Source organism: Cygnus olor, chromosome 3 (genome assembly GCF_009769625.2).
Source record: "Cygnus olor isolate bCygOlo1 chromosome 3, bCygOlo1.pri.v2, whole genome shotgun sequence".
Classification (NCBI taxonomy): Eukaryota; Metazoa; Chordata; class Aves; order Anseriformes; family Anatidae; genus Cygnus; species Cygnus olor.
The window spans coordinates 112,796,637-112,810,978 of NC_049171.1; the positions used below are offsets into that span (position 1 = coordinate 112,796,637).

The 14,342-nt window shown below is 40.9% G+C and overlaps 1 protein-coding gene across 3 annotated transcripts in view; it reads right to left on the reverse strand.

Annotated features, from left to right (window-relative positions):
* MACROD2 (mono-ADP ribosylhydrolase 2) overlaps positions 1-14,342 on the reverse strand; it is an 861,378-nt gene that overhangs the window by 42,638 nt on the left and 804,398 nt on the right. For all 3 annotated transcript variants that reach the window (XM_040553148.1, XM_040553147.1, XM_040553146.1), the window contains exons 12-13: positions 8,098-8,160; positions 4,629-4,697 (exon numbers count right to left, since the gene is read on the reverse strand). In XM_040553148.1, coding sequence (XP_040409082.1) covers positions 4,629-4,697; positions 8,098-8,160 — 132 coding nt within the window. The remainder of the gene's footprint in view (positions 1-4,628; positions 4,698-8,097; positions 8,161-14,342) is intronic.

Sequence of the window (14,342 nt, forward strand, 5' to 3'; positions counted from 1 at the left end):
ACCCCCCCCCCCCCCCCCCCCCCCCATCATTTAGCTTGCATTAGCCAATTTGCTTTCACGGAAATCATTCTAACCAAGGGAGAGAAAAATGTTATCCCTGCAGCTGGCACGCGGAGCCACAGCTACAGTTGGGGGTGTTGAAACTCTTCCATTTAAAAAGGTTCTTTCTCAGTTACCTATAATTGAATTTTTTCAGGCTGAAATTTTCCAGGCCTAATCATAGCCCAAGGGTAAAGTAAAAACATTTCATTGGTGGCTGCTGAGCACTCAGCACTTCTGAAAATCGGGTCATTCATTCAGATGTCTTAATATATACTTAAGAGCTGATTTTAAACACCTCTTTTTAAGCACACTGGCCTTCCAGTCAGTCTGCTTCACCCACTCATCAATGTCTAATTTATGCCAATTTACCCAGCTCCCCTGGATTTGAAATGCTATATCTTTCCGGTTATCCCTTCTCAATCATTTATGTCTTTAGGACACCAAGATTTTTCCATGGTGAGAACTACAGCTGGCCAAACAGGAATTATATATCCTGTATGTTTTACACGCAAGATACTTGCAGGCTTCTGGGTTGTACAAAGTGAGTTTTTAGGGCTCGACTCTAGCCAAGGCATATACCTAATGCAGTCTCTGACAACATAAACTCTCCAGCTGACTGAACCTGACTCCATTTCGAAGAACATAGAAAAATAGTGGCTTGCTTTAAATGGCACTCCCACAGGAGCGCAGACTTTGGTGAACACCTGGAAATAATTAATCGCTCCTTTATTTTTAAAATTAATTAGCATATGATTTAATTTAGTTGACCTTCAAATGAAAATTCAGTTCTTATTAAGTGCTAATGAATTAAAATCGATGTATTGTGCACAGAAACTTTCCCATGATTACATAATGGGGAGTTCATTCTTTATCTGTGCTAAATCCATTTCCTTTTTTCATTTTTCTGCCAGAAAGCCCCATCATTAAGTCAAGTTAAATAATAATCGGTAGGACAGGTATATGAGAAGCAAATGAAGAACACACACTCTCTCTCACACACACACTCGGTCCATTTAAAACGAGTTTGTAGTCCCAGCACAATCTTGTGTGGACAGGCATTCCAGACTGAGTGCAGCCTGTCTGATACATGTTTTATCTGCTGCATAAACATTAATGGCCTTAATCACTTTCTTCTGTCCTTCCACTTCATAAAGAGGAGCATCTCTAAGTTGAAATACGCTGTGTATAAAAGGATCTACTTCCATATGCACAGTAATGAAGCGCTACGAAGGTGCTGCCAAGAGGTGTCAGCTCTCTCCTCGAGAGCTAATAGATATGCATGCAAGTTTTCAAGGGTAAAATCGCAACATTTCTTTGCTCTATTTCCAGACAGTGGAAAGAGAAGCTTGGCACAGGCTGAAGTAAGAGGACACCTCCACAGCATAACATCAAATGTCTTGATATTCTTGTAATACGACTATTCTGCTTTGTTTCCTGAGGACAGGGCACTCAGGAAGTTCCGTCTGTTCAAAGACCACATGTGAACTGTGCCCACATGAACTTTTTTTTATGGACAGACTCTCTTATGAATGACAGGAGAGATACGAGCACACAATAAATGTGGGACATGTAATCCCACAGTAGGTTTTCATTTTCCATCACAGCTCCTTGAAGCATTATTCCTGCACTGTTCAGCACATTCTATTATGAACTGTACTTCCCTGTTCTCATCCTTTCCCTTCCCTTTAAATAAATAAAAAAAAAAGGATAAAGAAGGCTCCAGTTAAGAAAAAATATTAGAACTTCATGATAGCATAGATGCTTGTGCTTCAAAAGCCCCTTTGAAGAGAAGAAAATTAACACTTGAATAAATTCCCAACAAGTTAAAGTGCTCTCCTGACTAGGAACGTGTTCCTGAATTAGAGCGTGGGCTGGCGTGAGACCTACCATTTTCTGCCACGGACCCTACCAAAAAGTGTTGAGCTGTGCTACTGTGGGACTGGCAGAACCCTTTTCGTGACAGTCTGCCACTGGCAATATTCATTGAGAGCTATGATAAAAGTCATCACAGAAATAATTCTAACCAAGGGAGAGAAAAAATTTATCACTGTATCTGGCCTGCCAAGCCACGATGTTCAGGCTGAGAGACAGCGGGATCCGTTTTGAGCAGCCACATGTTTTAGAACAGAAAAGAAGCATTTCAGTGTGCTCACTATTTTCTGATCCCAGAAATATGTGGGGGAAAAAAAGGAGTGGAAAACTTACTAGCTGATGCTAATCCAAGTCAAAATACACGTTTCCGTGCACTCACCAGAACTGGCATTAGAGAGACTGCTGAACTGCCACAGCAGGCTTGGAAACCTCCTGTTCTGAGTGGTTTAAACCATGCATTTTGGAAGTTTGTAGCCTAGACTTCTTCACCACAAATCTCGTTCCATGGTAATTAGGTGAAAGAAATAGAAAAACATAACTTCTTTGAATGCTTTACATCCAGGTCATTTAGCTGAGGATAAACTACAGAAATGAGTATGTTCCAGAACCTGGCAGGTTTTAGTTGCGTTAACTCAGTGGGCAAACAATTTGAAGGCTGAAATTTATTTTGGGAGCAGCAGGTGTTTTCAGAAATGCCAGGATTTTGTAAAAGTGCCATTTCCAAAGCAGTAGCAAGTTTTTTGTAACACCAGTATTCAATGTTAAACTAATTCAACATCTAAAATCTGAAAAATTGAGAATATGCTAATGCAAATAAGGATTAAAACCATGGCCTGATGGATGCGGCAGTCTCATCGTTCAAAACTCTTGGTTTTCCCTTAAATAACTAGCAATCTAATTCCGAAACAGGCTCTCTTCCCCACCATTCCTTCCTTTGTACTAGCATGACTTTACACACAAAATATATGGAGGAGAGTCTGTCTCACTCCTTTTCCCCTACCAGATGCTTTCTGTCTTATTTTTGTGGAGAAGTAGGACATCCAAGAGTAATGACCCTTTGGGCTTCTCAGGTTACCATCTCTTCTTCTGCCAGCCTCTTGAGAGAAGAGGGGAAAACATTATTCTCTTAGAATACTATAGGAAAAGCGAGAGGCATAACACAAAGACAGCTACTTTCCCGAGAAGAGGCAACTAATACAAAAGGTCAAAAAACTGGAGCATCAAAAAACCACAGAGATGGTTACTGAACAGCATATCAAAAGGCACGGATGTCATAGTCATGAACAAGCACTCAAAGCACTAGCAAAACATTTGGATCTTTGGTAAAGACTGCACACAACAACAACAACAAGAAATCCTAATCCAAAAACCCACCGTGGGCCTCACATTACACAGCATCAAAAAGCACATCCAATGGGTGATCACAAATACAGTATACATAAAAAGGCCAAGTGTCACTGAGAAAAGAGCGATGAGTGACAGGTAATTGCCAGCTATGGCTGGGGCTGAATCTATCAGTATTCCTGCCTTAAACTAGCCTTGCCATGACCTTAATCTGTGAAGATATCGATAGCAAAAGCCAGTATTCTGGCAAGGGTTTGAGGGCTTTTTTTTCCCCACAGTATCAATCAATCAGTTGAGAGAGCACTTAAATCAACCTGTGCAAGGCTTTGAACTCATAATCAGGTAAGTATGCGGGCTCTCTAGCATGTTCTTTTGGAACAAAAGGGCAAGATCTCACACCCCGTCACACTTATCTAGAAAAATGAGAAGAGAGTCAAGCAGTGACGCTGAATTAAACATTCGATCTTTTAAAATAAATAAGTTAATGGATGTTAATAATTATGTTATCTCAGTAAAATGCATTAAAATTTTCTATTAGGCTTTCTTGAAGGTTGTACTGATGGACTGCATTTATTATAGATAGCACAACTCCTGTTTTGAATTACCAGTAGCGAACATTTTATAAATCACCCATGCTTTTTCCTGACACCCCCCTTCCACCCCCCCCAGATGCCAAAAACCATAGAGCGGCACAAGCAATTAATAGCGTGATATCATAACAGTATCAAAAACAGTAGGTCTGTGCACTGGTTCCTATCTGTAAACCAACAACTCCACAGGAAAAATCTCAGCTTGAAACATTTAAATTAGATCATCTTTCTTTCTTGTTTCCTAAACTCCCTGTCATTTGGCCCCGTGACACTTTCAAATATTTATCACAAACTAAATGATCTGAGTGCCCAGCACAGTCTGCACAAGATAAACATTACTTTCTCCCTCTCAATTATGACTTCAACTCCTTCTGTCTCCTCTTGATGTGTTTATAGCTATTGTGTTTTTCTTTTTCCCCATCAGGAGAGCACTGAATAGGGAGCTAACACAGCTGAGATAGATGCGCACGCTTAACTTTACGCGTGTGAGTCATCACAGCGAGCCCAAGCTTCAGGCTAATTTCTGGCATGTCATGTATGATATTGCAGTATTACCACCATAACAAGGGGACTTAGGAATTCATGGCATCCCTCCTACCAGCACAACAGCTGGTGCCAAGTAGTTTTATTACAAAGACTTTTGTAAATCAAAATCCAAGCATTTACCTATTTCTGTATGGTTTAACTGTGATTTTAGCAATTTCCAGACAAAGAAAAATACAGCTTTATGAAACGTCCTCTTGGGATTGGGTATTTTGCAATGTAATTTACAATCTGTACCTTTATCCTCACACGGCTCTGTGGCTTCTGATGATGATAGGCTGGCTACAGCTGAAGGTTTCATCTCATCTATAAGAACCAAGGAAATTAAAGAGACGTTATTCATTAGATGGCAAAATGATGAACTGGTTTACTGGAAAAAAAAAAAAAAAGGTATTACACCTTATCTGAAGCACGATACTATACTTGAATTTGATTTTCTAGGCTTCCGTCCATTCACATTGTATTCGCTGGCCATTACTGGTCTGATTGTCTTCCCTAAACCAGGGGTAAACTTAGATTACAGTACTGCCAGTTAAAGTCCATATTTCAATTTCCCATAATAGAGAGAGAAGAACTGCTATCAATTTCATGAACAGGCTGCTGTGCTTTTTGCTTTGAGATTCCTTTTTTCATTTAATCCATCTATTTTGAGAAAAAAACAATTAAGCCATTCTTTAACTTTACTCATGTCCGTGAATCCCGTTGGAATCAAAATGATTAAATGCAAATGCTTTCCTGAAAACAGAAGCTTTCGTGAATCAGGCCCGAAATTTAGCAAGTCCCGAGAATCTGTGGTGCATAGATGTTGAATGTCAGAGCATGCTGCTAAAACCATGATCTTTATTAGATTAAATTAGTAATTAGTACCTGAATTTAACAGACTTTTTTCACCTTCACTGTTGCTTTTTCTTGGCAATTTTTGTAATCTAAAAACTTTGGAAACCTGCTTTCATTTTTATTCTTTCTTTTCTTTCACAAGACTTGCCTCTGGTGATTCTGAACCCCCCCTTCCCTCAATATACTCATTGAATATTTTTCACAAGCTTGAAACAAGAGCTCTGAACCACCTGCCATTTTGTTTTCCACATCTTAACTGTGAAGTTCACTGATGATAGGACAGAGGCCAGATTATTAAAAAAAAAAAAAAAAAAAAAACCAACAATGTAATAGCTGAACTATTTTAGGCCAGTCTTTGTATGCTATAACTGGCTTTTTCATGTACTATGTAATAAGAATATATAAATCTTTATGTAATGGACTGGCTAAGACTACAGTTTCTATTTTTTTCTCCAATGTTTTCTTTTATGATATTAAAGTAATGATTTTTGATTTGTCATACTCAGATGAAGGTTATGCCTTTTGGTTTAGAAAATACAAATAAGAACTTGAACATTTGAAGAGATTGCTCCTTACAATTATGTTTCATGGTGTTTAGAACAGTTTTAGCCACACAACCATGTATCTTAGAATATCAGGTCATTTCCTACCACCAAGGAAGGGAACAGAAGCAGCAACCCTAGAAATTACTGATGATGTTTTGTCTCCCCAGCTGAGGAATGTGGAAAGTGGCAGCAATTCATCAGCTGAACATTACTCACTGGAGGTAATTGTACACCTCTCTGTTCTTATCAGTAGGTGAACCAGTAGCGATAAATGTTAAGTCAAATAATTTTTTTCTGTAATGCTGTGTGCTTGTGTCTGAGGAGGTGATTCATGCGTAGGAACAACGCTGTCTTTAGGCGAGTTACTGCAATATGACGTTTTCTGGATCTGGGACTTAAAAAGTCTAGATCCTTTCTTTGACACTCTTCATGAGAGTAACAAAACATGACTACCAATATGAGATAGCACAAGAGCATACATGATATCTCTGATAAACCAGGTATGACAGCTTCTAACATAACAAGTCATAATGACAGTTTTGGAAAAGAAAGAAAAAAAGAAAAAAAACACAATGCATTTAACACACCTCCAGCAGCAAAGTAATAATTAAGAGACGTGCATTCCCCTCACTTCTCTTGGGAAAAATGAAACGTATCACATTCACTCCAGCTGTTTTGCAAATCAAAACACCAAGGAAATATACATACCATCAGAGTCAATACAGTTGACAAGTACAGTGGGCTATATTTGGCATCTATAGACAGTAACATAACTGAGTTTAACAGAAATCTCTGCAGCTGGAGTAATCCTGAGCTAGGAGCCAAGCAGTATTTGGTACAGTTAAAAGCTCTGCATTGCTTGAGCAAAGAGATCCCCCTGCCTAGCAAGAGATTAAAAACAGAGCCTGAATTCAGACAGGTCAACTCCTTCCACACTTCTGCCCGACCAGCATAACAGTAAAAACCCAGGAAAGGAAACATGGTTGTCCTTCAGCGCATACAAAATACCCCAGTATGCTTATCCTGGGGAGGATAAAGGGCCCCAGTCCAAAGCTAGAGTGCTGTGTGCCTATGTCCTCACCTCACACTGCCTGCCACGTGTGGGGATGTAAAGAAGCAGAGACGAAGGCAACAAAAAATACAGAGGGACTTCAAGTACTTGAGGCTACCAGCATCAGCTGTTAACACACGGTTGCAGAAGACTGCCCAGGGGAGAGCAGGGAGAAATGCTGCGCTACCACACGCATAGTGCTCACTGTGTGGGACAAACAAGGGCCCTCATCAAATGAGTTCCTCTTCTGGAAAGAGTTGTGATACAGTATGCAAAACAGATCAGACAAGACTCCAGGCTTTCTATTTTTTTTCTGCTGCATTTACTGGCTGGCCTTCTTCAGCTCAGTTTTCCACATATTGATAACAATCTTTAAATCTGATTAAAAAGATAGCTCTCTATAAAAATGTTTCATGCTCTGTGAATTAAGGTAGCATCCTGCACTGCTATAAGAAAAAAATAACCAGGAAACGTATTGTATTGCAGGTAATGCTACGAAAAGAAATCCTAGGAAAGAAGGGTATTTACAAGCATTTTGATTGCTACATCAGCTCTTTTGATAACTGCTTAATTCTTAAGTCTTTTGCATTGAACAGAGTTGGGTACAATTAAAAATATAACTAGAAATGGAAAAAATATAGAAAAAAATCTATTGCAAACATGGAGTGACATTGCATTTTAAAATACTGAACTTGCTACCTTGTAATATGTAATTTATAATCATGCCATCTGCAAAATCCACTGCTCGTGAACTCTGGCATTTGTTCACAGTATCTGTAATGTCTTTCTGTATGGATTTAAATCTTCATAACCCCAGAGACTTGTGTAGACAATTTATTGAAAACTGAAAACTTTAGAAGTATGGTTCTTGGTACAGAAAGACTGCTTCCACCTTTCCCAAATTTCCTTCCCTGCCCCCTGCTCCCCTTCCACCCCATTCCCCCCCCCCCCCCCCTTTTGTATTGTATGCAGAGTGCTACTCTGGTGTAGACAGAGAAGTAGAAATATCTCTCTCTAGTTAGAGGATCAGCTAGAGGTAGTCCACTTTAAAGAGGGAATGTGGAGCTGGTAGGTTAAAGAGCGAAATCTGTATTCCTGCATTGCAATTCATTCATTCATAATGAATGGAGTTGTGGTCTATAATTGGAGACTTGCACGAGCTCGGAGCTAATCTGGTGAAAATCTACAAATATGTTCCCTCAGTAGCATTGACGAGGGTTATTGTTCCAGGGTGGATAAAACCTCAGAGTCCTTTAAGGAACTGTGCACTTACCTGCTTCTCGGCTCGGGCCCTCAGTGTCTTCCATGTTTTGCTTCTCCTCTGTGCTGTTACCACCTATCGAGAAAACCACACAACAATTAGTTACGATGCGTCTGTTTATTGGCAACAGCAGCAGCAATATTAATTGTCACCAATGCAGCTCAAACTGCTCATTTACAGCAAGGCCCTGTGATAAAAGGGGAGAGAGGAAAAGGTAAACTGAACAAATGGCAAACATAACCAGCTACATTTAAAAGCGTCACATTTCCATCTGGGGAAGGGGGGTTAGATTAAAGATTTTTACCTTAGTAGGCACATGAGAAATATCTGTACACAAAATAAACATATCTTTCCCTAAACACTGTCTGCAATAGATAAAATTGTTGTTTGATCTTATTCTATTTATTTTCTAAAGATTTTTTTTCTAGGATTATTTTCCTCCAGTAACATTTCCACAAGAGCCTTGAAGTGGCTGTGCTTCAGATTGCAGAACCTACTTTAATAGCTATGGAAGGTAAGAGGAGGAGAGGGAGAATTGCCTGAATTTTATTTTAAAGCAAAAGGCTCAACACCACTTAACATAAAGTATCAAAATGCATCACAAATGACTGCAAAGGAGAGGGCAAAATAAACCACAGTGAGATTGCTAGGATTTAATGCATTTCCCCCCTTTTTACATTCACATTCGTTCCCAATTTTCTCCACTACTTTGCATTTGCATTCGTTATCCATTTTCCTCCCTCCAGTACCCTTTCTGAAGGCAGGTACCAAACAGTGAATTACCACAGAGAAAAGTAATACCCTGGGGAAAGCCAGACTATGGACATGAGACCAAGCTCTCTTAACCTTCGCTTGGCCCGCTCAGAAACATATCGGGAAATGTGTACTTTCAGTGATGGAGAACACTCTTAGCTTCATAACAACATTAGAGGCTGCCGTGCAGCAGGCTGGATCAGATGCGATGGCTGTGCTCCCTCTCTTCCAGCATGGCGAGAAAGACGGCGAGAGCAGCTGACTACCAGCCTTAATGAGGCATTTGAAAAACTGACTGCTGAGCATATACGCTGGGAGAAAGGAAATTCATTCCCAGGCCTGTAAATGGCTTGATAATGATACGCATATTTTTTGCTGTGATCTTTTCTGGCTCCTGGGTTTTTCTGATTACAGCGTCTCTAAAGCAACACGGTTGAAGTTCTTCGCGCTGCCACCTTGCTTTTACTTAACACATGGAGTCTGTTGAAGAGAACAGCAGCAACCCAAATGCAATTAGGTGGATGGAAGAAAAACAGAGGAAGGGCATGTTTTTCAGAAGCGAGCGTGCTTCTCCTGGTTGCACGCTGCACTCGGCTAAGATTTAGAGGCTGAGGTATGATGCTCGCGCTCTCTCCAGCAGGCAATACATCTCGGCATCCAGCAGATGGGACTCGTGGAGAAGTGTTTCCCGGCCGGCCCCGCACAGAGCCGCTCTCAGAAGAGATGGAGCAGGAGTTTCACACCCCGCCTGTGACCGGCGAGGCAGGCAGGAAACAGCTGATGGCCATGGCTCGGGCCTCCTGCCCACCTGGTAGCTCTCTGCCCTGACTTTAACCAGCCTTAACAGATGACTAGAAATAGTCGTTTCTTATGACATTAGTGAGCTCTAACCTGTAAAAAAATTGCATTACATGGATGACCAAAACGGCTTGATAAAACCAGCTGGGTTTTTCTCCCCCACTCCCTTTAAATCATTCTGCCTGTCCACGCACAATACAAGGACTGCACGCAAATCAGAAAGTTAGCCCTGCTAGAAGGCAAACTCTTCTCTCCCCCTGCCCCTTCTCTTTTAAAACACAGCTCTGGGACTTTGCAAGCTTTGCAGCAGACAATTAATAAATAAGGAAAAAAATCCTTTATGTCACCAGGCTGTGTTTCAGAGGGATAAAGTTGTCTAGCTGGAGAGCTGCAGAAAGGAACAGTACGTTCGAGACAATACTGTAACAAAATAGCGCAGTGACACTTGAAAAATCTTTACCATTAAGTCAGATCGAAAGAGAGTATTGCATCACTGTTAAACAAGTGGTGCCAAAACAGAAAGGATTTCATTATGGCCAAGTGCAACGTTTTGCTTCGCACAGAAGGACTTCATATTCAGAAAAAGCAGGTCACGCATAAACAGTAGCTCCCGATACGTCACTGAAAATCATCTCAGCAATTACCTTACTGCATTCACAACGCAAAGCCACAACTCTAGATGATACTTGTTGCTACATCCATTATAATAAGCATGACTATAACCATGAGTTATTTGGCTAAAATACGGTATTTAAGGGATTCATTCATATTTATTTCGAGGGACTACACCTTTTTTTAAAGTCACTTTCCCATACCCAACTTACACCTCAAAAGAAAGCTTAACAGGTCACCTCCTTCACCAGATTATTGGACAGTGCACATATTCATCAGTACATTTTGTCCATCCTAAGGCTATTATTTCACTAGGGGTTCACTGTTTAAAACTGGAATAATGGAATGATAATTACAGCACTGTATATAGGATTCTTAACACGTTTTCCATGTAACACTTCATTTTGTTCCTCTCAAATGAAAAATGTAGAAGACTTTAAGCAAAAGTTTCACCTCTTGTACTCTGACCCAGTCTAACAGACTGACTGGACTACGACATGAGAATTAATCTTGATCAGCATACGGAAAGTACATGTTGTGCCTGCGAAGTGACTTTGCTAGAATTAGAGAAAGGGAAACACTAAAAAATTAAGAGCGGGCAAGTGATCCTGAAGGCAGTGACTCGCAGAGCGAAGGGTTAAGCTCTGTTTGGCCTGGAGAACCTCTTCATCTCAGGAGAAAGGGAGGAAGCGGAGTAAGAACACTCCGGTAAGAAAGCCAACTGTTGGCTGGAAAAGTGGCTAATCCCAAAGCATTTGACAAACATTTTTTTCCATTTTTTTTTTCTAATGAACCTCTCACCAAGTGTCTTCTACTGAAGAGGCTTTCAGTAATTATTGCTCTCCATTGGAGCTGGGTGCTGAGAAAATGGGAAGGCTTTAAGTAGCACATGCTGAAGGCAAAGAACTGAAAACATATTTTAGAAGAGAAGCAAGCCTGTTTTTCACCATATTTTTATTCACCCCTGCTCTCCTTTTCTCCAGGCAGGAAAGCCAGACCCTGTGCATTTCCCTTGAGTCTTCCCCTTGATGTTATTAATACTAAAAATGTCTTTTCTTACTGGATGGCTTCTACGGTGTCTGCCATCCTTCTTTTTCCACTACTGCAGCAACTGGTGATTGCATTTCCTTTAGGTGAAAACTGTCCTCGCAATATCTGCCTTTTCATTATACTGGTAATTGAACAGCGATCTGTCACTCACTCCAAAGGAGATGGAAAAAGTGGCAAATGACATGTTGTGTCATTTTAGGCCAGCAAATGTAAACGATTTTTAGCCACATCAAAAGACAAATGGGAACATCTGTTTCTGTTCCCCAGCATGGCAGTCAGATGAAAAAACAGGACCTTGAGAATTACAGTAGCACGATACAAACAAAATAAGCACATCAGACACTAAAATATCTACTCCTGGCCATGTATTTTCCTTTCCTGTGCCAAGCTGACTACTGCAGAGTAGGAGCTTGCTCTCCCCTCTTGGCCTTTTTCTTTGGGATCAGCAAGGAAATTCTCCCCAAATGATATATACCCTCATTTATATTTGGTAGCAAACAGGCTAAGCAGCGATCAATCAGCACACTCAGCAAGCTGGCAAACCCGGCAGCACTTCTAACTAAGCTAGAAAACCGGATACTCTATGAGCGTCTGCCCACTTTATGTTAAGGAGAGGTATTTAGCATGCACAGTGATATGCCAGCTGCAGGAGCAGCCCCAAAACGAAGCAGATGATATGACAAATAATAAGCCAGCAGTCAGATGGGAGAGGGCTGAGACAAGAACCCTGTGAATGTCCAGGGGACAAGCTCTCAGCAGCAGCACCAGAGCAGGTTTTAGTATTCTTCCCATTTGCTCTGCCAGAGCCTGGAGGCGCATGGCTTTTTACATCTTTCACTGCTCTTGCAACAAACATGGCAAGTCAAAAATATTAATAGTCTGCCGGCCTCTTGGCTCTTCCCATTTCAGAGCTGAATGAGTGCCAGATTCTCATACACCTACTCCTCAGCAGTCCCTTTCTTCATAAGTAGTCAGAGACATTTTTAGAGCTAAGACTATAGTCAATGTCTCAAAAACTGGTGCAAAAAGACGTTTTCCAGAAGAAAACAGAATTACAGATAACATGCTTTTAGTCAAAGGAAGAAATTCTGCCTAACCAGTCTACTTCTACCCTTCCAATATAGAAGTTATTAATAATAAAGTTATTTTCACTAGGCAGAAAGTAGTACTCTATCGGCCACAGAGCATCTACAGTCAGAGTAAGGCTCTTTCAGACTACCTCCTCCTTCCTAGAGAAGGAATAAATGATGCAGAGGGCCAGCGCCTGAGGGTCACATCTCATTTGTCCTTCCTGGATATGTGTGTGTGCATCACAACCCCGAGCACCGGCTTTGACCCAGTGAGATCCTCGCGTGGCTCCTACTATTCCAGGAGCACCCCCGGTTCTCCTGGGGGCAACCAACCATGCAAATCCCCCATGGTCAGGCAGGCAAATCTCTCTCAAAGCGGGGCCATGCTTCTGTGACAAATGTGAACTGGGATCTGGCAGATAAGAGATGCCACAGTTTTGATTTGTCCTTTTTACAGCACAAAAATATTGTCGCGGCAATCATACTAATGATGTGAAGGTTGTTCTAGGATAACAGGGAAACTAATTAATGAGAAAATTAAAAATACAGGCCCCGATCTTACAGCTGTTGCATTCTACGCACATGAGCAGATCTGCAGACTTCAGTGAAACTCCTAATATACAAAAAGAAAGCACACACAGATCTGTATATACACTCAAGACCATACAGCCTGCAACCATTTTCAGGCTGTTCCAATGGCAAAATGGTATCAGACATAAAACAAAAAGCAGATACACACAAAGGCCATTATTGTAGAACTACACATGCATTAAAATGAATCATTAGGGTGGTGGCCTGAGGTTACCGAACATTTTCAGTTTGCATTTTAATTTATTTTAATTAAATTATGATTTAGGTCAGTTTTAATCACTACTTGCATATAACCCCTGTAGGGTAAATTTTAGGAGAGGTAGTAAAGAATTATCTGCAGTAATTGTTTAATGAAGTTATGAGACTTATTCCCCCCTTGCCGTTTCAACAATGTTGCTCACTGCAGACAGGGACCTGAATGCTCTGCTATCAATGCACTGAGCCTTGCGAGGCTGTCAGCCTAATAAATAACAGGTTTTCATTTTCATGCGGCATTTTGTCAAGAATTGTTGGGGAGTGTGGGAAAAGAATGAGAAAACTGCAACTCATGAGGATTATCTCAGAGGTTAAAAATAACACCATTGTATTTCACTGTTTAACATCCTGAGAAATATGGGAGCCTAATCTAAAGCCCACTGAAGTTGCTAGGTGTGTTCCCCTTCCCTCTCTCCTCTGTGGATCACAAGGCAAGCAACTCTGCATCACTCTACCTTTGCTAGCTAGCAAAAAAACAGGGGACAACGTGTGGGCCAACAGCTACAGCACCAAGTGAGGTGCTTAGAAGACAAAAGCACTCAGATTTCTCCCAACCCTCTTCATCCATAATGTTGCTGGGAATGTTGTGCTAGGCTGGTTTCTCAATGGATGTAATATTCTTCTGCGTGACACATACCGTGATTCAGATTTTGCAACACAGGTGTCTGGCAAGAGACATCTAAAATTTCACTGCCAGAGATGCTGATCATCGCTATTTCTGACAATCTGCAACTGTGTCTGTTCAAAACAGATGAAAGCAGACATCTCCTGGAAGCCTGAGCTCTCCAAAACAACTGGAGTATGGACGTCATGCCCTAGACACCATAAACAGTCCATAGGGAGGACAAAGATACAATTTGCACTTTGATGCAAAAAATACACAGAGTGCTGTGCAAGTATTCCTATTCATATATTGTTATAGGGTAGAAAATTGGACAGAAACTGCTCATGTGATTTGATGCGTGCTGAAGAGCAGCAAGCAGAGGCAGAGCTCAGAGCAGAAGGGAGGAGCCCTGACTCCCATCCCTACAGGCAGTTCTATTTACCAGAAAGAAAAAGAAAGGGACCCCATACATGAAGGTGCATGATATGATCATAAATTTTTCGTTACTATGTCAATTTATTACC